Source organism: Oncorhynchus kisutch, linkage group LG19, assembly GCF_002021735.2.
Source record: "Oncorhynchus kisutch isolate 150728-3 linkage group LG19, Okis_V2, whole genome shotgun sequence".
Taxonomy (NCBI): domain Eukaryota; kingdom Metazoa; phylum Chordata; class Actinopteri; order Salmoniformes; family Salmonidae; genus Oncorhynchus; species Oncorhynchus kisutch.
Genome location: NC_034192.2, coordinates 2,248,444 through 2,272,361, shown reverse-complemented (window position 1 = coordinate 2,272,361; position 23,918 = coordinate 2,248,444). Strand labels below are relative to the sequence as shown.

Sequence of the window (23,918 nt, the reverse complement as noted above, 5' to 3'; positions counted from 1 at the left end):
TGAAAACTTGAAATCGGCCCAAATTAATCGGCCATTCCGATTAATCGGTCGACCTCTAGTCCACACCACTCTAGCATATTTGCGGTCGAGGGTGATGCAGCCAGTCAAGATGCTCTCTATGGTGCAGCTGTAGAACATCCGAGGGCCCATGTCAAATCTTTTCAGCCTCCTGAGGTGGAAGAGGTGCTGTCGTGACCTCTTCAAGACTGTTGGGTGTGTGTGGACCATGTTAAGAACTTAGTGATGTGGATGCCATGAACACATCCAATATTACTCCTAGAGTTCAGCTTCCTCAACTTGCTCAATTGTCTCACCCTTTATACACAACTCCAGTTGAGGTTTAGGTCTTGGAGAATGTTATGAACCAAATACAATCTTTTTAGATGTACTTAAGACCAGTTTGTTAATCACCCATTCTGATACAGACAAACTCCTTGTAATAAGGGTCTGTGAGCTCACTGGCTTTGTGTGCTGACATGTAGAGTGTGGAATCATCAGCATACATAGTAATTCTAGCTTCTTGTAAGACAAGTTACTCTTTATTTTTTTACAAATAATTTGCAATGGCCCAAGGCAACTGCCCTGCGGGACACCACACTGACGTTAGAGAAGCTTCCAAGTTTAACTTTCCAACCATGTGAACGCAGGTGATGTAAAGCCATAACAAGTTACTTTTTACAAGTTATGATCAATAACATCAGTCATCTGAGTCAGTGCAGTACAAGTTCAGTGCCCTTCTCTATATGCATGCTGAATCAGTAGTTAACTTGTTCAAACACAATTATCTCCATCAGTTTACTAAGAACAGGCTGTTAACTGATTGGGTGGTAGTTAGAGCCAGCAAAGGGTGCTTTACTATTTATAGGCAGTGGAATTACTTTAGTGTTCTTCCATGGCTGTGAACACACTCATTTTAGGGTTTGGTGAAACATATAGCAAATGGGTAACAAACAGCAACCAAGTGCAGACTTTGGAGAGACGGGGAAAGACTGAATTAGGCCTCTGTGTCTAAACCTCCTCAGTCTAGAGATGTTTAGTGGTTCTGAACTGTGTTCATAGTTCACTGCGGTCACCAACTAGTTTCCTTAGGGGTCCATTCTATTTGGTTTGTACTAGTTGGCTGTGGGTTCGTCTTGCAATCTTCTCCATACCTTTACGTTACGTCATTTAGCAGACACTCTTATCCAGAGCAACTTACAGAAGCAATTAGGGTGAAGTGCCTTGCTCAAGGACCACTCTGGGATTTGGACCAGCGACCTTTCAGTTACTGGCCCAGCACTCTTAACCACTAGGCTACCTGGCACCCTATACAGAGTTCTCTTCCGTTAGGAAGTCTGTTGTTGTAGCCACTAGCCAGCTCTTAGTTTCTGTTAGGTTAGTTAGCGGTATAGTAGCAGTATAGAAATGTAGGCTGTTTGCTCAATGAAAGGGTTTGGTCCATTTGTATGCTCCATGAAAGGTGTCGAATCGATACAATAATATGCTTTATAGAAGCCACTGAACAGGCACTGATCAGACATTGTGTGAATGGATCCACCAGGTCCACAAACGGTGCTCTGTTTATTTTTTATAAAGTTACAAACGGGATTAGCTCAGCTGTAGAATGTTGTGGTCCATTCCATGCACTGCTGTGTTCCATAGTTGTCATGGCAGCGATTTGGTGAGTGATGGACAGCAACAGCTGAGCGAGGGCAGGAGGGAGAGAGCGCACAGGAAGATCTATGATTCCTCTGGTGGCCCTTTTTTCTGGTGTGTTTGTGTGGTCAATTCAAACAACTTTTATTTCCTGGGAGTGTGTTTTCATATGTGGTAATGAATGGCACATACCACAAATGTGTAGGGTACAGTATAAAGGATAAGCATCATTGTGTGTGTGTGTGTGTGTGCAGAGTTTGATGGATTTGAATGGGAGAGCTCTATATGAGTTGCCTGCTGTGTCCCATAATTACTGTGTCATCTGAGTACTTAATGAACATCATTTCTGGGTCTGAGCTCCTACAGCCCTCTGTGTACAGGGTGAATAAAACAGGCCAGATGACACAGCCTTGCGGTGATCCTGTACAGATGGTTCTGGAAGAGCTGCAGTGACCATTGAATCTGACCAGCCGTCCTCTATTTGTCAGGAAGGACCGGACCCAGAAAATCAAATGTGGAATGACATTCATGTTCTGGAACTTTTGAACCATTAAGTGAGGCTGGACTGTATCAAAGGCACTAGAGAAATGCACAAATACCATCCTGATGTATGTCTTGGGCTTCTCCAGGTGGTTATGGGCACGGTGCAGTAGGGACTGCATCATCAACACCCCTGTAACGACCGCTTGTAAGAAACTGGAGAGGGTCTGTATAACAGCATACCTCCTTTTGTAGAATCAGTAGATGTTGAAGCTATAAGGCTGTAGTCATTGTTGCAGGAGAGGTTGCTCTTTTTAGTTACTGGGCATATGGTGGACGATTTCCATATTGCTGGGATAGAGTGTTCTGCTAGAGAGCGAGGAAAAGCTCACAGAAAACACCTGACAGTTGATATGGTAACCCTTTAGTAGGAGACCACTAATGTTGTCTGGCCCAGGGACTATGGTAACCCTTTAGTAGGAGACCAATGTTGTCTGGCCCAGGGGCTTATGTTAACCCTTTAGTAGGAGACCACTAATGTTGTCTGGCCCAGGGACTATGGTAACCCTTTAGTAGGAGACCACTAATGTTGTATGGCCCAGGGGCTATGGTAACCCTTTAGTAGGAGACCAATGTTGTCTGGCCCAGGGGCTTATGGTAACCCTTTAGTAGGAGACCACTAATGTTGTCTGGCCCAGGGGCTTATGTTAAACCTTTAGTAGGAGACCACTAATGTTGTCTGGCCCAGGGGCTTATGTTAAACCTTTAGTAGGAGACCACTAATGTTGTCTGGCCCAGGGGCTTATGGTAACCCTTTAGTAGGAGACCACTAATGTTGTCTGGCCCAGGGGCTTATGGTAACCCTTTAGTAGGAGACTACTAATGTTGTCTGGCCCAGGGGCTTATGGTAACCCTTTAGTAGGAGACCACTAATGTTGTCTGGCCCAGGGGCTTATGGTAACCCTTTAGCAGGAGACCAATGTTGTCTGGCCCAGGGGCTTATGGTAACCCTTTAGTAGGAGACCACTAATGTTGTCTGGCCCAGGGGCTATGGTAACCCTTTAGTAGGAGACTACTAATGTTGTCTGGCCCAGGGGCTATGGTAACCCTTTAGTAGGAGACCACTAATGTTGTCTGGCCCAGGGGCTATGGTAACCCTTTAGTAGGAGACCACTAATGTTGTCTGGCCCAGGTGATTTCTTTTCATTGGTCCTTTTTAAAAAAAACTTTATGTAACTAGGAAAGTCAATTAAGAACAAATTCCATCCGGCTGCACCCGGATGATGCTGGGCCAATCGTGTGCGGCCCTATGGCACTCCCAATCACGTCCGGATGTGATGCAACCTGGATTCGAACCAGGGAATAAGGTGACGCCTCTTGCACTGAGATGCAGTGCCTTAGACCGCTGCTCCACTAAATACAGATTCCACATCTGATTTGCAGTTCAGCATTTGTTACAGTGTGGGACATGTTAGGTCAGATCATCTCCTTCCTTTCCATTGCAAAGTCATGTTGGTCAAATCTACAATAAAAACGGTTGATCATCAACCTCTCTGTCGATGAAACTCTTCACCTCACACAATCATTACCCTGACTGTGTGTATGTGTGTGTGTGCGCTAGAAAAGCACAACAGAGCGCATGTGTTGGTCAAGTGTTGTGAAAGCCACTCTTGTCTGTGGTTCCTCCCTCCAGCCACAACAACCCTCTCTCTGTCCTCCAGCCCTAGCTGTGGTTTGGAAGACATGGGTCACTGACCGCCAGGAAACACACACTATCTTACACACAATCATGAAGAGATGGCGAGAGGATCAGGGGCCTACTTGGAAGCTGAAGATAGAGCAGCGATTTAGAGAGAAAGCAGACAGAGGGGAGGAGGATGGAGGAGAGGAACAGAGGTCTTTTGTCAGTGGAGTTCCGCTCCCTTGTCACTCAGCAAACGGAAGCTCCCCACAGTGTGTGCTAAAACGACAGATAAGTCACACACACACTAGGACCTCTGTGCCACTCTGCACAGAGCTGTGTGTTGTTTTTCAGGCTGTAAGGTTTTTGAAATGGGTGAACACACTCACCTGCTGTTTAGATTCACACCAGATTACAGATTGCACACACTCCTATCTGTCTCGCTCCGTTGCCCCTCTTGTTAATTCTTTCTCTCTTGGATCATATCTTTGGCTGTGGCCCCAGCTCAGCATTTCCCAGGAGTGTCACAGTGGCGGCGTGATAATTACGTTGCCTGGGTGTTGTTTGGAGCCTTTTATGATAACGGGCTTTTACTAGTTGACTGAGAACACAGCAACAGAATGATGCTCTGCTCCCAGCTGCCACTTTGTGTCATATGGTTGTAGTGAAACTAAAGTGTGTGTGTTTGACGGACTGATTTAAAGTCAGCCTGTGAAATGTCTTTCTGTCTTCTGTTTTTGTCTCTCATTGTCATACGCTTCATCTTCCTACTCATGGAGAGAACGGAGTAGCCTAGTTGTGTGTCTCTTGTGTGTGTTCGTTCATATGGTACGTAGGCTAGTAGCCCCATCTTCCTACTCATGGAGAGAACGGAGTAGCCTAGTTGTGTGTCTCTTGTGTGTGTTCGTTCATATGGTACGTAGGCTAGTAGCCCCATCTTCCTACTCATGGAGAGAACGGAGTAGCCTAGTTGTGTGTCTCTTGTGTGTGTTCGTTCATATGGTACGTAGGCTAGTAGCCCCATCTTCCTACTCATGGAGAGAACGGAGTAGCCTAGTTGTGTGTCTTGTGTGTGTTCGTTCATATGGTACGTAGGCTAGTAGCCCCACTAGGCTGTGCTGCCAGGGGGTCAGAGTATTAAGTCTGCCCCACACAGGGCTCTCTACACGTGGTAGAACACCAGACGCTGTCAGCACATCCCAGTGCCCTTGGAAAGACTGGACAGACAGACAGGACCTAAGGAAAGACCCAGCTAGGGTGGAAAGTAAAACTTTTTTTTTTTAATGCAATAAAAATAGCACTTTTTTGAAGATTGAGTGCTGTCCTGTCCCCTGTAGCCAGTCTGTAGAACAGCCAGTCTGTATACATGCCAGTCTGCTGTGTGTTATGGTGTTGTTTGACTGTGTGTTTCAGCCCCTGAGGACTGTGGGTACCGAGGGCAGAAGCCATGTCCGGCTCCTACGATGACTCCATGGTCGACGTCTCCAGTGACAGCTTCTGGGAGGTGAGACAGTAGACAACATACAGTATAACACATACAATTAACAAACATACGTCATTATATGATCTGCACGTAGCTGCACACTCAACTCCCCACCCTGCCACACACACACCCTCTCACCTGCCCCCCCCCCCCCCCCCCCCCCTAACTCCAAGTATCTCTCTCTCCCTCCCTCTCTCTCTCCCTTCCTCTCTCTCTCCCAGGTGGGGAACTACAAGCGGACAGTGAGGCGGGTGGACGATGGCAGTCGCCTGTGTAACGACCTGATGAACTGTCTCCATGAGCGGGCGCGCATCGAGAAGTCCTACGCACAGCAGCTCACAGAGTGGTCCAAACGCTGGAGACCGCTTATAGAGAAGGGTAGGCACACACACTCACACTTCAGTGGTCCAAACGCTGGAGACCGCTTATAGAGAAGGGTAGGCACACACACACACACACTTCAGTGGTCCAAACGCTGGAGACCGCTTATAGAGAAGGGTAGACACACTTCAGTGGTCCAAGCACTGAAGACAGGTGTGTGTGTTCCACTCCTTCACCCCTCTGTTCCCGTCACCCCTCTGGACTCTCAGTTCTGCACTCTCCATCACCGTAAGCATGTGTGTTATTATCTAATCATGTGCATCCCCAGGCCCTCAGTACGGGACCCTGGAGCGGGCATGGGGTGCCCTGTGCACGGAGGCAGAGAAGGTGAGCGAGCTCCACATGGAGGTGAAGGCGGTGCTGATGGGGGAGGACTGTGAGAAGCTCAAGGTGTGGCAGAGGGACTACTACCACAAACAGATGATCGGAGGCTTCAAGGAGACCAAGGAGGCTGACGACGGCTTCCGCAAGGCCCAGAAACCATGGGCCAAGAAACTGAAAGAGGTTGGGGAGTCGTACAGACAATACGCACGCGCAGACAATACGCACGCGCAGACAATACGCACGCGCAGACAATACGCACGCGCAGACAATACGCATGCGCAGACAATACGCACGCGCAGACAATAAGACACGCAGACAATACGCACACGCACGCGCAGACAACACGCACGCGCAGACAATACAAACACAATACACACACGTGCGCGCAGACAATACACGCACACACAATACACGCGCAGACAATCCACACACGGGTGCGTGCAGACAATCCATACGCGTGTGCAGTAAAGAAACACGCGCACAGAACCAACCAGCTCAGATGTAAAGAAACACACATCCATCCGCTTTACCCTGCATTTATCAGTCTGTTGATTTCTGCAATAGCCACCACAATTATTCCCATCACCCCTCAGTTCACTTGGACACATATCACTGACTCACTACTTTCACTGTTTGCAGCTCCTCCTCTCCTGTGCTAGCTGCTATGTTGTACAACAAACAGGCTATTAGTGCTATTTATACAATGGTGGGTGTAATCCTGAATGCTGATTCGTTTAAACCACCATCCAGCCGGTGTCTATTTAAGCAATAAGGCCCGAAGAGGTGTGGTATATGGCCAATATACCACGGCTAAGGGCTGTTCTTTGACACAAAGCAACACGGAGTGCATGGACACCACCCTTAGCCGTGGCATATTGGCCATACATCACAAACCCCCGAGCAGCCTTATTGCTATTATAAACTGATTACCAATGTAATTAGAGCAGTAAAAATACATGTTTTGTCATACACATAGTATACGGTCTGATATACCATGGCTTTCAGCCAATCAGCATTCAGGGCTCGAACCACCCAGTTTATAATCCACAAATTACCACGGGCTAATCTGATGTTAGAATGCCTGTTTACTGTGTTCCATCTGACTGTGCAATCCACTGTCTCATAGTCAGGCAATTTATTAACTAGATCTCCACTTTAAAAAGTATCTAGACATTATCTCACATTTTCTTTGAGACTAACATTTTATTTTCTATATAAACTGGCTATTTCATTAGTGTTGGCCATTCATAGGAAGTCGTACAGACAATACGCACGCGCAGACAATACGCACGTGGTGTGTAACTTTACACTGGCCACACAGGCAGCTGCTACGAAAGGGAAGGCCATTGTGTGTCGAACCGGCGCTCAGTTTCTCTGTGGAGCCTTGATTGGTTATGGTGTGGGAAATACACTGGGCTGCCCTGCTGTGCTTTTGGCTAGTAGTAGTGCAGATTAACTGCAGCTAATGTGCTGCTAATACAGACACACACATACTCCTACATGCACAAACCAACACACACACACACACACTCACACTCAAATGATGTCTGACGTCACTTCTCTGACCTGGGAGTTCTGGAACAGTCCTGTTTTTTTCTGTCGTCATTGTAGTAAGCTGTTTACCGGGCTGTAGGCAACCTTTTTGGTCGCAGAGTTTGTAGTGTACCAGTTTCACAATCTGAGTCTTCCTGGCTGGTGTATGTGTGTGAGATATGTCACAATAAGCCTCTTCCTGTTGTCATTAGGCGGTCACGGATTAGAACAGTTATGTGTGAGTTGTGTCAAGGAGGTAATTCATGTACTTGAGGGCCAGACAGTGAGCCAATCGAGAGAGAGGAGATGGAAATGGGCTAACTGTCTTAAAAGGAGAGGGTGGAATGGCCTTGTCTACTGCACGTGTACACACACACACACACACACACATACTCGCTCTCATGTTTTCTTCTTGTCACATATTCACACAAACAATAACACTGATAGAACACATTCCATATTTAATCTCACAATCTACCTCACTCTCTCTTTCACAGACAGCTAGCTAGCTACCGTTATAATAGAGCCATATAATCAGAGCCAATGGCAGACAGGCTGTTCCCTCTGTTGCCTTTTTCAGAGATCCCATTATAAGTGGGAGAAGAACATTGCTGCCACTCTGGCCCTGTCCCAAACAACAGGAACTAATGGCCTAATGGCCACTTTTCTCATTCCCTAAAAATGGAGGAAGAGGCTTCCACTTTCCATTTGATGTAGATTGAATCAAACCCCAGCTGTTAGGTGGACAGGTTTTTCCCCAAGTCTATTTTAGTTTCTACCTCTTTGTTTACCAGAGTCTGAATTGGGTGCTTTGTCTTTAAGACTTTCATTATCGTATGATTTTGTTACCTTGACTTAATTAAGGTATTCTCTGCCTTTCAAAGACCCCCGCCACCATTCCTCTCACCTTTATTATTTTGAAAAAGCATTGTTCCTTAGCAGTGTCAGCCCAGCCAATAAGCGACATAAGCAGATGCTTTTTGGGGGGTTTTATCCCCGCCCCATGGCAAAATGTGTAGAATGTCAACACATCCCTTTGAAAACTGTCTCAATATGGCATCGATATGAGTCAAACAGTTATTCTAGTGTAAATACTACAAAGTGTAAATATGATAATAGTCTCATCTAAAACAAAGTTTGGAAGATCTGTATGTCACAACGGGTAAATGAAGGTTGGATTTTGATTTGACGATTTGGCCACTAACATGGGGTGAACAGCTGCGGTGACAGCATACAGTGAGACACACCTGCCCAGCAGCTCCGATTTTGTTTACATGAGACAACACGTTGCACATTTCTTTTACTTGACAAATACTTACCCAAACACCTTAATGTACTATTGCGCAACTTAAACATCCTCTGCAAAATCGTCCAAATTAATTACAGATTTCTTGAGTTGTCTTAGATTAATTCTGGGGATTTTAAGGAAGTGAAATAGGCTTCCGTGTCTACAGTGTCTCATGGGGGACAAACATCATTAACCAATTACAGAATCGGTCAGGAAATATGCCTCCAAGACTGAAATCTTGTTTTTGTAATGAGCAACCCGAAAAACACGAGCCAATCTGCGTGTTCAGTTGCAATAAAACTGCACATTTCTCTCCTCCGCCAAGAGGTGGGCCACTAAATGTTTTGCCTGCGACGTGGGGGGGTCCCCAGGCAAATCTTGCTTATGGCCCCCAAAAGGCTAGAGCTGGTCTTGTTCCAAAGCTTGTGTCTGCCACTGTAAGGGTGGAATCATATTGAATAGTCACTTAGCTACTGCGCCATGCTAACTTGGTTATCCATTAGCTACATAAGCATGATGTTAACCGCTGTACCTTACCTTCTCTGTGCCACATGGCAGATGGAGACGATGAAGAAGGCGTACCACGGGGCCTGTAAGGAAGAGAAGCTGGCCACCAGTCGGGAGAACAACAGCAAGCTGGAGAACAACAGCAACCCTGAGGCCCAGAAGAAACTGCAGGACAAGGTGGAGAAGTGCCAGCAGGAGATGGAGAAGGTAGGGATGGAGGTGGGGGGGAGGGGGGTTACACCGGTGTAAAATCATCTCTGCGTGGACATGTTTTATGTCTATGTTGTGTGTCATGGCTGGAATGTGACTGACCATTTGAGTATCCTGACAATATGGCGCAAATGTTTCAGCTCCGTATGTCTGTCCGTGTGTGTGTGCTTACCTGTGTGTATGTCTCCTTACCTGTGTGTGTGCTTCCCTGTATGATCCTCTGGGTCCCAGACTAAGGAGCGCTATGAGAAGTCTCTGGAGGAGCTGGACAAGGTGACTCCCCAGTACATGGAGAACATGGAGCAGGTGTTTGAACAATGGCAGCAGTTTGAGGACAAACGCATCACCTTCTTCAAAGCAATTCTGCTGGAAGTCAAGCATCACCTCGACCTCTCCACCAATCACAAGTAGGCTATGACACCTCTCCACCAATGATGAGTAAGACCCCTCCACCTCTGCATATCAATTCCAAATGGACCCCTAGCCTCTGCATCCTAAGCGTCATAGCTTTATTTTCCTTCTGATTGGCTGCTATTCAATCCTCTTATATCTACAGGAGTGGTTAGGGAGTAGGTGATAAGGGTCCATTTGGATTTGAGGCTCTACAACCCAGATCTACCTAGAGGGGGGCATTTGGGATTGGACATGGTTCACCATCCATCATTAGGGAAATGCTGATGTACCCTCTCGCTCCCTTTCTCTCGCTCTCCTGTCTTCCTCTTCTCTCCCTCTCTAGATTCCAGACAGTCTACCACACATTGGAGGACACTATCTCTGCTGCTGACGCTGTGGAGGACCTCAAGTGGTTCCGCTCCAACCACGGTCCTGGCATGCCCATGAACTGGCCCCAGTTTGAGGTACGGGATGAGTGAGAAGGATGGGAGAGGAATGGGAGAGAGAGAGGGGTTTAGCTCCAATGAACTGGCCCTAGTTTGAGGTACACTTATTGGGAGAGTATTGAGGAAATGAGAGATGGGAGAGAGAGAGAGTGGCTCAGTGTCAGTGAACGGTTCTGAGTTTGAGGTACATGGTGAGGCAGAGAAGTTATTACATTGGTATTAATAACTCAACAAGATGTATGGCTCTATGGAAAGATTCCATTGGAACTACTCTTCCCACTCTGCCATTTCTCCCTCCAGGTCAGGGGTGTCTAAGTCATTTTGCCTCGGGGGCTGCATTCTGTCTTCGAGGTCCGAAGGGTCGCGCTGAAAATGCTATTTCCATGTCGTCAGATTTTTTTTTTTAAATAGTCCCCAATTAGATCTGTTGCTGCCACAAGTCATGAAGGCAGTCAAATTCCACGTGATCGTTTAGTCACGGTAATAAGGATCTCCAAGCTCTGATGCTGCGGATGGCATTTGTAGCGTACCAAACCTGGTAACTGCCTGGTATTCAGCACTCTATTTTCCCTCTAATCACTCTGACATCAATGCAAATGTAATAACAAATCGAATCAAACACTTGAGAGCCCATGAGCTCATGTTGTGCCACATTTCAATAGGCTATGCAATTGTGAGAAAACAGTGATGGCCTCTACTAAAAAGAGGAGACTTACCTTTCTATAGGCTAGGCTTACTATATTTATTTTGAAACTTTCCTAACATTAAGCACATTGCTAATGGAACATTTGCGCTTATAGCTTACTACCATGTGCAAATCTTTTGCACTTATGTGAAGAAATGGCTAATGGTTAATCAACATTTTAAGCTAAACGTTCTGATCTGTTGTCAGCCACATTGCGCAAAAACGTTTTTTTTATTTTAATGCCAGTGTTTGTATTATTTTGGGAACTATCGCATTCCACAACTGTCCCAGACTATGTTTGGAATATTTATTTCTGGCACAGAATAGAATAGGTCAACTTTTGTACTATGGGGGATAGTAGATTGACATAGGCTAGTGCTCTTGCTGTTCGTTAGGCCTACTCATCTTGTTGGCTGCCGAAAAGTAAATGTGGACAGTTCCAATATCTTCGATATGCACCTCGGAAGTGGATAAGGATGACACTGTTTGCGTCCCCCATGTGTCTTTCTTCACTTGTAGCCTCTGAGAAAGAACTGATCACATTACGGAGAAAGGCACAACGCAAAAGGCATGGATTTTTTTGGGGTGCATTACGGCCACACAAAGGGGATGCCACCATGAAATTCTATGCATTATCAAGTGCTTGTCAAATTGTGAAAGTGGCTGATGTAGTGTGTACAGCCTGCGCAAAAAAACGAAGCAGCACTCATGCCTTTCAAGCGAGTTATTTTCAAATCCTCATGAGTCGCGACCTTGCGACCTTACAATATATTTATAAATCGTATATCGTATTTATAAAACGTATAGCCCAACGTTTGTAGAACAACTAAAGTTATATATATAATAACTCTAAATGAAGCATATAGGAATACCTGTTTCTTTGTTAACAGCTCAACACAGAATAACCACATGTGCGCACTCCCTCATCGCTTGGGGAAAATATCCTTCCTATTTTATTCAGCTTTGTTCAATTGTATTCTTCATACTATAAAATAATGCCATGGAATTCTAAGTCATTATTGTCTGATAAATGAACTAGTGTAGCCAACAGCCATTTGGCATAGCCAGATCAGGACCTACCATACGGACAACTCAGAGTATGCTATTCTGTTAAAAATGTTCTTCATATCATGCTTCTTCAGACCTGTCTAAAATAAATAATGGTTTAATTGTGATGGTGTAGGGCTATATTACATGGGTTTATTAGACTTTTTTAAATGTATATGTTCTGAAGGTCTGCATCAGTGGCTTGGAGGCTGTGTGTGGAAGCCAGGAGATGCTAAAGATGTTTGTTAATTAACAGTAAATTACTGTGAGACCGATAGTTATGTGCATGACAATCACCGGCTGATTTAAATTTCATGACAGCCACATCTACATCTATCCCCTATACGTAAAAAAAAAAAGCTGGAAGGTCAAGAAGCTATATGAATGTAGGTCCATTGACCATGCACAGTGATTATTAGCGAGCTGGCCCATCAAGAAACAATGAATATAGATCCATTATATTTTCTACACTGTTTCAATTTGGTTTTAGTCATTTTAAAGTGCATTGAGTTCGTCAAACCATTCGTCGAGTTGCACTTAAAGCTATAGTAAGGACATACTGTGACGTGTCGTACCACACACAAGCCCATTGTGACAGTGTGCAATCTTCCCAGCGTTTTTCTGTCATTTGATAGGACACACACACAGACCGACACCAAACCTGTCTGTCAGGTTGTACCGAATACTGACTTGTCTTCAATGCGCAGATCATAACCAAGCTCTATCCAAGAGGAACTGATGGTGCTGTCACAACATAAGGGCATGGAGTTGGTGTCAAACCATGTTACAAAACAGAAGATAGAAAAGCAAGATATGGAACGGACACAATTTATCTTTCTATGTTACTCTGTACCGTGCTACACTCTGTTAATTTATCGCCAATGGGAAGTTGAAGTGTTAGTGCTGGGCTAGAGCAAATATGTGCCTCCTGGTATGGATTAAGGAACACTGATTTTGTACACGCTCTTATCCAGAGTTACTTTACATAGGTTCATTCAGTAATTAAAAACAAGCATTTGAGTGAGGTAGAATCTCCTCCGAAATCGATGTTCATAGTGCTAGAAGAAGAGTATTTAAAAGGACCATAACACAAACTCCACATCAACATAACACTAAATGAAGAGCAACGTTTATCACAAGACACCTCTTCATGATCACAGACTGATACTGTGCTTAGATGTGTTCCTTTTGGATGTTAAAGCATTGCTCTTTACTTGGAAATAATGCTCCTGTCTTGTCCACACCCCTCCCTGCCCCCCCTCCGTTTGACAGAATGTGGACTGGTCCCGCTCCTCTAGGTCCAGAAGGTCCATTGTAGTGAGTTCTGCCTGGGAAGGACTATTCTATCACCGTGGTTCCTGGGGGGATGGTCATTTAACTCACTCTCCTTCCTCTGTTTGCATTTTCTCTCTGTGTGCCTGTGTGTGTTCGGTTTATGTGCCTATTCTGGCCCTCCTAATGCGTTACGAGTAGCACGTGAAAACACACAAGGAAGTGCGCGCGCGCACACACACACACACGTCTGTCTGATGAATGGCCTCGTCACCACGTCTGTTGTGTATGACCCGTGTGGGGATGTGCGTGACTACCCCTCCCTTCCTCCCCCTGCCTCATCCTATGGGTGTTTGTCTTCCTGGATGTCTGTATTCCAGAAGACTCCTTCTCTCATCTTTCTCTCATTCAGAGTTCCTCTCTTTAACCTTTCACCCTGTGGTGACCTCTGACCTCGTGTCAGCTCCTGTGAACCCTGCAGGGGATCACATGATGCCTGCCAGGTCGTGTGACGTAATTTGACCTTAAGGGTTCACCAGTCAGGCCCTCCGACTGACCTTTGAACTTCGAGAACAACCCACTTGTTATATCTGTGGGAACAGGGAGTGACTTGGGAAAATGTAGAACTATAAGTGAAATGTATCCTCTAGAGCTGTAGTAAGTCTAGGGTCCTCCTGAACACCGCCCATATGTAACCTCCATAGAGCTGTAGAAAGTCTAGGGCCCTCCTGAACACAGCCCCTATGTAACCTCCATAGAGCTGTAGTAAGTCTAGGGCCCTCCTGAACACCGCCCCTATGTAACCTCCATAGAGCTGTAGTAAGTCTAGGGCCCTCCTGAACACAGCCCCTATGTAACCTGTAGAGCTGTAGTAAGTCTAGGGCCCTCCTGAACACAGCCCCTATGTAACCTGTAGAGCTGTAGTAAGTCTAGGGCCCTCCTGAACACCGCCCCTATGTAACCTCCATAGAGCTGTAGTAAGTCTAGGGCCCTCCTGAACACAGCCCCTATGTAACCTGTAGAGCTGTAGTAAGTCTAGGGCCCTCCTGAACACAGCCCCTATGCAACCTCCATAGAGCTGTAGAAAGTCTAGGGCCCTCCTGAACACAGCCCCTATGTAACCTGTAGAGCTGTAGTAAGTCTAGGGCCCTCCTGAACACAGCCCCTATGTAACCTCCATAGAGCTGTAGTAAGTCTAGGGCCCTCCTGAACACAGCCCCTATGTAACCTGTAGAGCTGTAGTAAGTCTAGGGCCCTCCTGAACACAGCCCCTATGTAACCTCCATAGAGCTGTAGTAAGTCTAGGGCCCTCCTGAACACAGCCCCTATGTAACCTCCATAGAGCTGTAGTAAGTCTAGGGCCCTCCTGAACACAGCCCCTGTCCTTCTGTTGATAGAGTTGCAGTATTGGACTATGTTAAAGTGTGTGTGTCTCTCTATGGGCCTGCATTGGGACAAGATTATCCTAATGTTGGGATGAGGTTCTGTTGGTGTTGGTTGGGATGATGTTTTGATTCAAGCCCACTCCTTAGCTTCTGGTGGAGGTTTGTGATGGCTCAGTGCTATGTCTGTCTTTATGGTGATGGATGTGTTTTTCTTTACACACACACACACACACACACTGTTTCAGTACTCCACAGCCCTGGTCTTCAGTGTTTAGTCACAGCCTGAGAAACGTTTGCCTAACGTTACCTAGTGATTGTGCTAGTTAGAGCATCGGAACTTCCAATGAGTGTGCACTTTGGTGTGAGTGTGTGCATTATATCAATGCTTGTCCTTAGTGTAGTATTGATGCTAAGACGAGCAGTTTTAGTTACTAACGTTTGAACATTGATGCTGAATTTGTTGAGCTGAGCATGTGACTCATGTTCATCTGTGTCCAAGGGTGCATGACTAATTGTGTGTGTGTTTCAGGACTGGTCCATAGACTTGAACCGTACACTGAGTCGGCGAGAGACGAAGAAGAAGCCCTCCGATGGAGTCACCCTGACGGGCATCAGCCAAATGGAAGAGCAGCAGGCAGCCAAGAGCAGCAGCAGGTAAACACACACACACACACTGTCAGGAAGTGGGAGGACATTTCTCAAGGTGCAGTAGATAAACGTGTGTCGGAAGGACAGTGAAAGAATGTAGCTTCCAATCCTCTCTTACCACTGCTGCACACGTTCCACACACTGCTTCCGCATCTAAACATCATAGTTACTGTTCCCCCACAACGTTCCACACACTGCTTCTACATCTAAACATCATAGTTACTGTTCCCCCACAACAAGACTCTCTGCACACGTTCCACACACTGCTTTCACATCTAAACATCATAGTTACTGTTCCCCCACAACAAGACTCTCTGCACACGTTCCACACACTGCTTCCACATCTAAACATCATAGTTACTGTTCCCCCACAACGTTCCACACACTGCTTCTACATCTAAACATCATAGTTACTGTTCCCCCACAACGTTCCACACACTGCTTCTACATCTAAACATCATAGTTACTGTTCCCCCACAACAAGACTCTCTGCACACGTTCCACACACTGCTTCCACATCTAAACATCATAGTTACTGTTCCCCCACAACAAGACTCTCTGTTTGTGTAGGGTGGGTACTGGGGGAGTTTGTGTAGGGTGGGTACTGGGGGAGTTTGTGTAGGGTGGGTACTGGGGGAGTTTGTGTAGGGTGGGTACTGGGGGAGTTTGTGTAGGGTGGGTACTGGGGGAGTTTGTGTAGGGTGGGTACTGGGGGAGTGTTAGTGGGCGCTGGAGGAGTGTGTTAGTGGGCGCTGGAGGAGTGTGAGGGGAGTTAATGAGAGGAATGTGAGACACGCAAAGCTTTTGACCCTTTGGTATCCATCAGATGTGCATATTGCCAAACATGGGTCTGCATCGCCCTACCAGCATAAGACACATACTCTGTCACGTCACTTCTACTGTACTGTAGGCTATACAGTGCCTTGCGAAAGTATTCGGCCCCCTTGAACTTTGCGACCTTTTGCCACATTTCAGGCTTCAAACATAAAGATATAAAACTGTATTTATTTGTGAAGAATCAACAACAAGTGGGACACAATCATGAAGTGGAATGACATTTATTGGATATTTCAAGCTTTTTTAACAAATCAAAAACTGAAATTGGGGGTGCAAAATTATTCCGCCCCTTTACTTTCAGTGCAGCAAACTCTCTCCAGAAGTTCAGTGAGGATCTCTGAATGATCCAATGTTGACCTAAATGACTAATGATGATAAATACAATCCACCTGTGTGTAATCAAGTCTCTGTATAAATGCACCTGCACTGTGATAGTCTCAGAGGTCCGTTAAAAGCGCAGAGAGCATCATGAAGAACAAGGAACACACCAGGCAGGTCCGAGATACTGTTGTGAAGAAGTTTAAGGCCGGATTTGGATACAAAAAGATTTCCCAAGCTTTAAACATCCCAAGTAGCACTGTGCAAGCGATAATATTGAAGTGGAAGGAGTATCAGACCACTGCAAATCTACCAAGACCTGGCCGTCCCTCTAAACTTTCAGCTCATACAAGGAGAAGACTGATCAGAGATGCAGCCAAAAGGCCCATGATCACTCTGGATGAACTGCAGAGATCTACAGCTGAGGTGGGAGACTCTGTCCATAGGACAACAATCAGTCGTATATTGCACAAATCTGGCCTTTATGGAAGAGTGGCAAGAAGAAAGCCATTTCTTAAAGATATCCATAAAAAGTGTCGTTTAAAGTTTGCCACAAGCCACCTGGGAAACACACCAAACATGTGGAAGAAGGTGCTCTGGTCAGATGAAACCAAAATTGAACTTTTTGGCAACAATGCAAAACTTTATGTTTGGCGTAAAAGCAACACCGCTCATCACCCTGAACACACCATCCCCACTGTCAAACATGGTGGTGGCAGCATCATGGTTTGGGCCTGCTTTTCTTCAGCAGGGACAGGGAAGATGGTTAAAATTGATGGGAAGATGGATGGAGCCAAATACAGGACCATTCTGGAAGAAAACCTGATGGAGTCTGCAAAAGACCTGAGACTGGGACGGAGATTTGTCTTCCAACAAGACAATGATCCAAAACATAAAGCAAAATCTACAATGGAATGGTTCAAAAATAAACATATCCAGGTGTTAGAATGGACAAGTCAAAGTCCAGACCTGAATCCAATCGAGAATCTGTGGAAAGAACTGAAAACTGCTGTTCACAAATGCTCTCCATCCAACCTCACTGAGCTCGAGCTGTATTGCAAGGAGGAATGGGAAAAAATGTCAGTCTCTCGATGTGCAAAACTGATAGAGACATACCCCAAGCGACTTACAGCTGTAATCGCAGCAAAAGGTGGCGCTACAAAGTATTAACTTAAGGGGGCTGAATAATTTTGCACGCCCAATTTTTCAGTTTTTGATTTGTTAAAAAAGTTTGAAATATCCAATAAATGTGGTTCCACTTCATGATTGTGTCCCACTTGTTGTTGATTCTTCACAAAAAATACAGTTTTATATCTTTATGTTTGAAGCCTGAAATGTGGCAAAAGGTCGCAAAGTTCAAGGGGGCCGAATACTTTCGCAAGGCACTGTATATATCTCTACAAAGAACACTTGTGGCCATCACCAAAAAGCAGGCTGATATTGGTCTGAGACCTAATATAACATCATTAATAATGTGTGAACATCTTTTTTTTTTTCTGACTTCTGCCAACCAAAGTTACATTGTTGCCACTGTTCAGTGTTTGTTTGGTGTTTCAACTCCTCTGAGAGAGATTTGGTTATCTCAGAGAGCGTGGCGCCGTGACTGTCAATAAAGGTGTCTACAGTGCAGTGACGTTGTGATTGGACAGATGGCTACTACGTGCCATGGTCCAACTGCGCTGTAAACATACGATGTACATACAACACTACAGTGGGTTCCTGGTTGAAGATGTCTCTATGCACAGGTCTAAGATCAGCTTACCTTCCCCAAATCCGAACCATAACTGTTAGGGGGGAATACAAAACTGACCGTAGATCAATAGGGTGACTTCATCATAATTCGTTCTCACAACAGACTAGTGTGGAATTCCAAATCTAGCCCCAGCCTCTAACCCAAGGTACTTCTCTAGATAATATATTTTTTTAAAGATAGGTGTCACTAATTTGGTCATGCTTTGACCTAGCCAATCAGAGGGAAAAATTGAGCTATTGCTTAAACCAATCTGACCCTCTCGGATCTACCTGAAGTGTCTAGGGAAATTGGCTATTATCTGGGTCAAATTGGAATTCAGAATGAATTCCTGGTGAAGTGAAGAGTGTGACCGTTTTCTCAACCCCGGAGCATATCAGCTGGGGAAAACACTGATAAAATGCTAGTAAAAGCATCAGTGAGATTGTAGAAGAGGAATTGGTGAAGGTGTATACATGTTGTGTGAATGGAAAACGGACCATTTCTTATTTGTTAACTGAACATGTTTATTTTGTGACTGTGTCCTAGTGTCATGATGGATGTCTAAAAACCATACGTACCCAGCGTTGCCTCGTCAATGTCCTCAGACTGGTCATGTGTTTTTGACTGTGTCCTAGTATCATGATGAATGTCTAAAAACCATACGTACCCAGCGTTGCCTCGTCAATGTCCTCAGACTGGTCATGTGTTTTTGACTGTGTCCTAGTATCATGATGGATGTCTAAAAACCATACGTACCCAGCGTTGCCTCGTCAGTGTCCTCAGACTGGTCATGTGTTTTTTCTCACACTGCTCATATGGTCTATTTGATTGGTTATGGTTGGAAGTGTCACTTGTGTGTCCATTATGTCTTAAACCCTCACATCCGAAGGTTTTCGATTCAGCTTTAGGTATGTCACGAAACTGTCTCGATTCAAGGTGTGTATGTGTACGAGTATGTGTTTTGGGGTGTGTGTACGAGTATGTGTTTTTGAGGGGGGTGTGTGTGTGTGTGTGTGTGTGTGTGTGTGTGTGTGTGTCACAAATGCCTGTCTCCGTGTCGTCAGCCTGACTGTGCCCACTAGCACAGAGCCGGTGGGTTCGAACCCCTTCGAGGAAGACGACGACGAGGATCTCCAGGGGACCGTGAAGGAACAGCCCGCTGTCGTCAACAACAACCGCAGTCCGCTCAATGTCAAAAAAGTGGAGGAAGTGAAAACGTTGGTGAAAGAGAGACCCTCTCCCCCCTTTTCTTCCCCCTCTCCCTCTTCTTTTTTCTCCTCTCCCTCAGTCTTTGGGTGAATTTAGTATTTTAGTGTCACACATGTGTTTCTCAGGGTTGCACGTATTTGTTCCAGCCAAGCACTAGCACATAGGGCTTGTTGATTAGTTGAGTAGTGGAACCAGGTGAGCTAGTGCTGGGCTAAGACAAAAATGTGCACCCCTGAGAAACACTTCAATAACACACTATTGAGGCACACCCTTTCTGTCCTCATCTTTATTTTTCCCTTCACTCTTTCCTGTTATTCTTCCTCTCTTTTCCATTACTTCTCTCTTTTATTCCTCTCCTCATCTATCCTTGTCCCCTTCCTTTCCTCCCTTTGCCTTCTCTCCCTCTGTCACCCCTCTTTTTTTCTCTCTCTTTCTACTGCTCCCCTTTCCCCCTTTCTCCTTCGCTCTCCCTGGCTAGCGGCAGGCTGTGTTATGGTGCATGGGCTCTCAGTGAGCGATCACACCAAACCTACATTAGTCATCACTCCTAACAGTGCCAAGTCCTGCAGAGCATTCTTTCTGTGTGTTTGTGTGTATTTTTCCTGTCTGTGTTTACTTTACAGTCAGATCTGTTGCAAGTTGGAGCTTAAAAATACAATTTCTATAGAATTTAGACTATTAAACAAAAGCCTGTCTACAACTTGGTGATACCAAGTCCTGTTGGGTCCTGTTTTACATTAGGGCTGATATTGACACAAGGCAGGACAGGCAGGACAGAGAAACTAGCACTCATAAAGTCAACGGTGTGTGTCAGTCTCTCTGGCATAAAGCAGGAACTATGAGATGCCATAGGTGTCTGAGTGTACCAACTGCAAGAGTCTGACTGTAACCTGGCTTCAGAGAGAGTGTGTGTGTGCGTGAGGATGTGTGTGTTTCATGGGTTTTCTGACTGGGGAAGAAGGGTGCTTGTTCATCTGAGTACTGTACATCTACCTCCCTCTAGTGGTGGATGGGGTGAACTCCAACCATGCTTTTGTACTGTACTTGTGTCATTGTGTTGCCTTGCCTTACCTCAGCACTCTGTCTGTGTCCATTCCAAGTGGTGTCAAAGCAAACTCACAAATCCATTCACCAACAAAACCTCACAGCATTGGTTTCCTAAAAAGGCATGTTTTTTCCCCCCATTGGCTGATTTGAGAGAGAACCTATAGTCTTTCAGTCTTTGTATCCGGGCGGATTCGGAGATGCATTTGCTGGGCCTTCTACATGTTGTGCTGTACTCTACATGAGTGTTGTTGTTTTTATGTCCCCCTCCCCCGGGCCCTATTAACTATTTTTGTTCCCGCTTCTCTCGCCTGGCATGCTGGATTGTCCAATCGGTGTGTGAGCAGGGCATGATTGACAAGTAACATTTTCAAATGTCCCTTATGTTGATTGCTGCCTCTGTGTCTGTTCAGCGCCAGCAGTGTGGAGAAGTCGCAAGAGTGGTCGGACGAGGAGACTGGGGTGAACCCCTTTTCCATTGAGGATGCCAACGGCGATGGAAACCCGTTTGAGGTGGAGCCGGCGTCCTCGGGGGTGTCTGTGGCCGTGCGTGCCCTCTACGACTACGAAGGACAGGAGCAGGATGAACTCAGCTTCAAAGCAGGTGTGTGTGTGTGTGTGTGTGTGTGTGAATACACTAAAGACTGCAAGTTAAGAGACCCCTGCCCTGTCCCCCTATTCTCTAGTCTGCTGTCCTGTATGACCACCGCTAAGTGAAAGGACTGGATGTCTCCACCAGTCTTCTTTTACTTGCCATGTCCTGTCAGATCAGTTATCTTTGACAATTAAAACACAGAGAAAAGTGAGTGAGGCTGAGTTGTCACAAATCCTTTTTGAAGCTGCTCAACAGAAAGACATGCTCATCTACCACCATCTTTCCACATAATCATCTGTCCATTCCTCCCTGTTTTCCTTTTTGTCCTGAAGGCGAGGAGTTCACCAAGATAGGAAACGAGGACGACCAGGGCTGGTGCAGAGGGCGCCTGAAAGACGGCGTGGTGGGCCTCTACCCCGCCAACTACGTAGAAGACATCCAGTAATGACTGAGCGAGGGACGAGGAGGAAAACGAGAGAGAGGATGGGGTGAAGAGGCTAAAGAAAGTGGAGGAGATGGGGTAGGAGGGTGGGCAGGCCTCGTATTCGCCCCTCACCCTCTTCCCCCTACGTGGTAGAGGCTGGCTGCAGAGTGAGTGAGTGAGTGAGTGAGTGAGTGAGTGAGTGAAAGGGGTGGCAGAAGGAAGGGGTTTGCCCATCGAAGAGGATGATGTTGTAGCCCTCTCTGTTGTATCTTCCTGGATCCCATGTCGTTAAGCACATCTTCCTACAACTACAGCCTGCCCTCATTGTCAGCCTTTATGATGGGACACCCAGTACAGAGTCTAAAGCCAGCTGCAAATGTTACTTAAAGCCATTACTGTTACAGAAGAAAATATATAAGAAAATATATAAAAAGCTATTTGAAACCTTCCAATTGTAGCTTGAAGTTATGAAGACGTTGAAAGAATTAACCGATTTTAAAAGATCCGAACAGACATGGGAGAGGATATACATGTGTCCCATTCACGAGGTCTAGCCCATTCGATTTGAAACTGATTGGAGACCTAAAAGTAATCTTAGTTTAATCTTTTAATTCATTTTTGCGGTAGACAATTGGTGATACATATTTTTAATTCTATTGTAACACCAATTTGTAGTCCAGGACCTGATTTGGTAGTCTTATGTTGAAATAAGGGGAATTCCTAATTGCATGTTATTTCTTGCTCTGTTTTGAGCGTCCTTCACCCCATCCTTTTGACAGTAATCAAGGTTTAATTTTTTTCCCACATGAAAGCCATTTGTCTGAAATATCAGAACCTACAACCCTGTTTTCTTATTTGACTTTTCAAATGTTTTAAGAAAAGGGCTTGGAATTCATGGCAGTGCCGGTTCAGAACAATTGTCTTTCTTATCTGATGCTTATAGTTCAGATTTGTCTTGTTATGCCTTTTTTTGTATTTTAAATCTGATTTATGTTTTACTCAGCGAATAGTTGATGAATGAGAGAAACCGAGATGATGAATTATATCCAGTTCTTCCACTGTCACCAACCAGCCTGGTCTCAGAGCATTTCATATTATTCTGTAAATGCTCTGATACCATGTTGCGCCAACCCACATTTTAACAATAAGTGACGCACTCAGAAGTTCTCCTGTAACCTTTACCCCTCAACTTTAATTGATTGTAAATTCTTTAATTGTTATAATTGTATCGGCTCACCTATTGATTGTACACGTTTTCTGGTCATTCTAGTATCAGGGACATTCACCAGGGCACATAGGGCTCTGGCCAAACGTAGTACACTATATAGGGCATAGGGTGCCATTTGTGACCGCCTCTATTCACAAAATTGACTTCACATTCTGTTGGTAGATTCTTACATCGTGGATGTTGTTTTGTCTTTCCACACTGAATGTTTGGCAATAAGGTGTGTCACTTGAAGCTAGGAGCTTTAGCTGTAGCTTGCACTGGATGTCCAATTCAAAGCTTTGGGAGAATATACTATTATTGTGCCAGTGAAAACAATGTTGCACGTTCAGCAATAAAAACCACAGCGTTTACTATTTTTCACAAACTAGAGGGTCCGATTTAATAAAAGTATGTTTGCATGTAAATAGCGAGGAACCTATGAACAAATTAAGCAGTTATAGATTCAGGAGTTGTGATTTAAATTTCTATTTGGAAATCAGACTGTTAATGTATGAGATGCCTTAAGTGCTTTTGTTCTCTGTCAGATGAAATACTGTGATTCGGAAACAAATAATTGTATGTTTTATGGCGAATGTTTCGCGAGTTTGCTGTCTTGTTGCATTTGTAAATATAATGTCAAATCTCCAGAGGGGCCAGAGCCTACTTATGATTAGTAATTGACAAATAACTGAGATTATATTTCTCATTTTCTTTTAAAAGTTCATGATTGACACACACACCCTTAACACCACCACATGTGCATTACCAGTATTGGAAAACTATATCTGTTATTTAGGACCTATCCCAATTCCCAGCTCTAGTATAGGCTTCTCCTATTGGGAGTTGACGTTTTGGCTCTTACATTGTGAGTACATTCTTTAGCAAACACTGTTTACGCATGATGCTCCTGGAAATATCCCCTACATTTTATGCCTACAACCGCATAGCGAGAGATCGGTTTGATATTAGTTTTCTGTCAGTTATGCTGTGCGTTTCAGGTCATGAGATGTATATCATTGGTTTCAGGTCATGCCATTAACAGAACACCGCAGCAGCTTTACTTGCACAACTCAGTTTGCCAATGTTGTCCCACAGCATACATTATAAATGAATTGAACGAAAAGAAGTTTCACTGTCATTTTTTTATTAAACAT

At 45.1% G+C, this 23,918-nt stretch overlaps 1 protein-coding gene across 9 annotated transcripts in view; it reads left to right on the top strand.

The window, feature by feature from the left end:
* The window catches only part of LOC109910284 (protein kinase C and casein kinase substrate in neurons protein 2), a 35,772-nt gene extending 11,885 nt beyond the window's left edge, over positions 1-23,887 (top strand). For 2 of the 9 annotated variants that reach the window (XM_031797714.1, XM_031797713.1), the window contains exons 2-12: positions 5,210-5,300; positions 5,501-5,657; positions 5,929-6,164; positions 9,364-9,519; positions 9,754-9,929; positions 10,259-10,379; positions 13,366-13,410; positions 15,280-15,404; positions 19,350-19,502; positions 20,952-21,142; positions 21,466-23,887. In XM_031797714.1, the coding sequence (XP_031653574.1) occupies positions 5,244-5,300; positions 5,501-5,657; positions 5,929-6,164; positions 9,364-9,519; positions 9,754-9,929; positions 10,259-10,379; positions 13,366-13,410; positions 15,280-15,404; positions 19,350-19,502; positions 20,952-21,142; positions 21,466-21,578 (1,530 nt within the window). In that variant the 5' untranslated portion in view covers positions 5,210-5,243 and the 3' untranslated portion in view covers positions 21,579-23,887. The remainder of the gene's footprint in view (positions 1-5,209; positions 5,301-5,500; positions 5,658-5,928; positions 6,165-9,363; positions 9,520-9,753; positions 9,930-10,258; positions 10,380-13,365; positions 13,411-15,279; positions 15,405-19,349; positions 19,503-20,951; positions 21,143-21,465) is intronic. The other 7 variants (XM_031797717.1, XM_031797716.1, XM_031797722.1 and 4 more) reach the window with 5 other exon arrangements.
* The last annotated feature ends 31 nt before the right edge of the window (positions 23,888-23,918 follow it).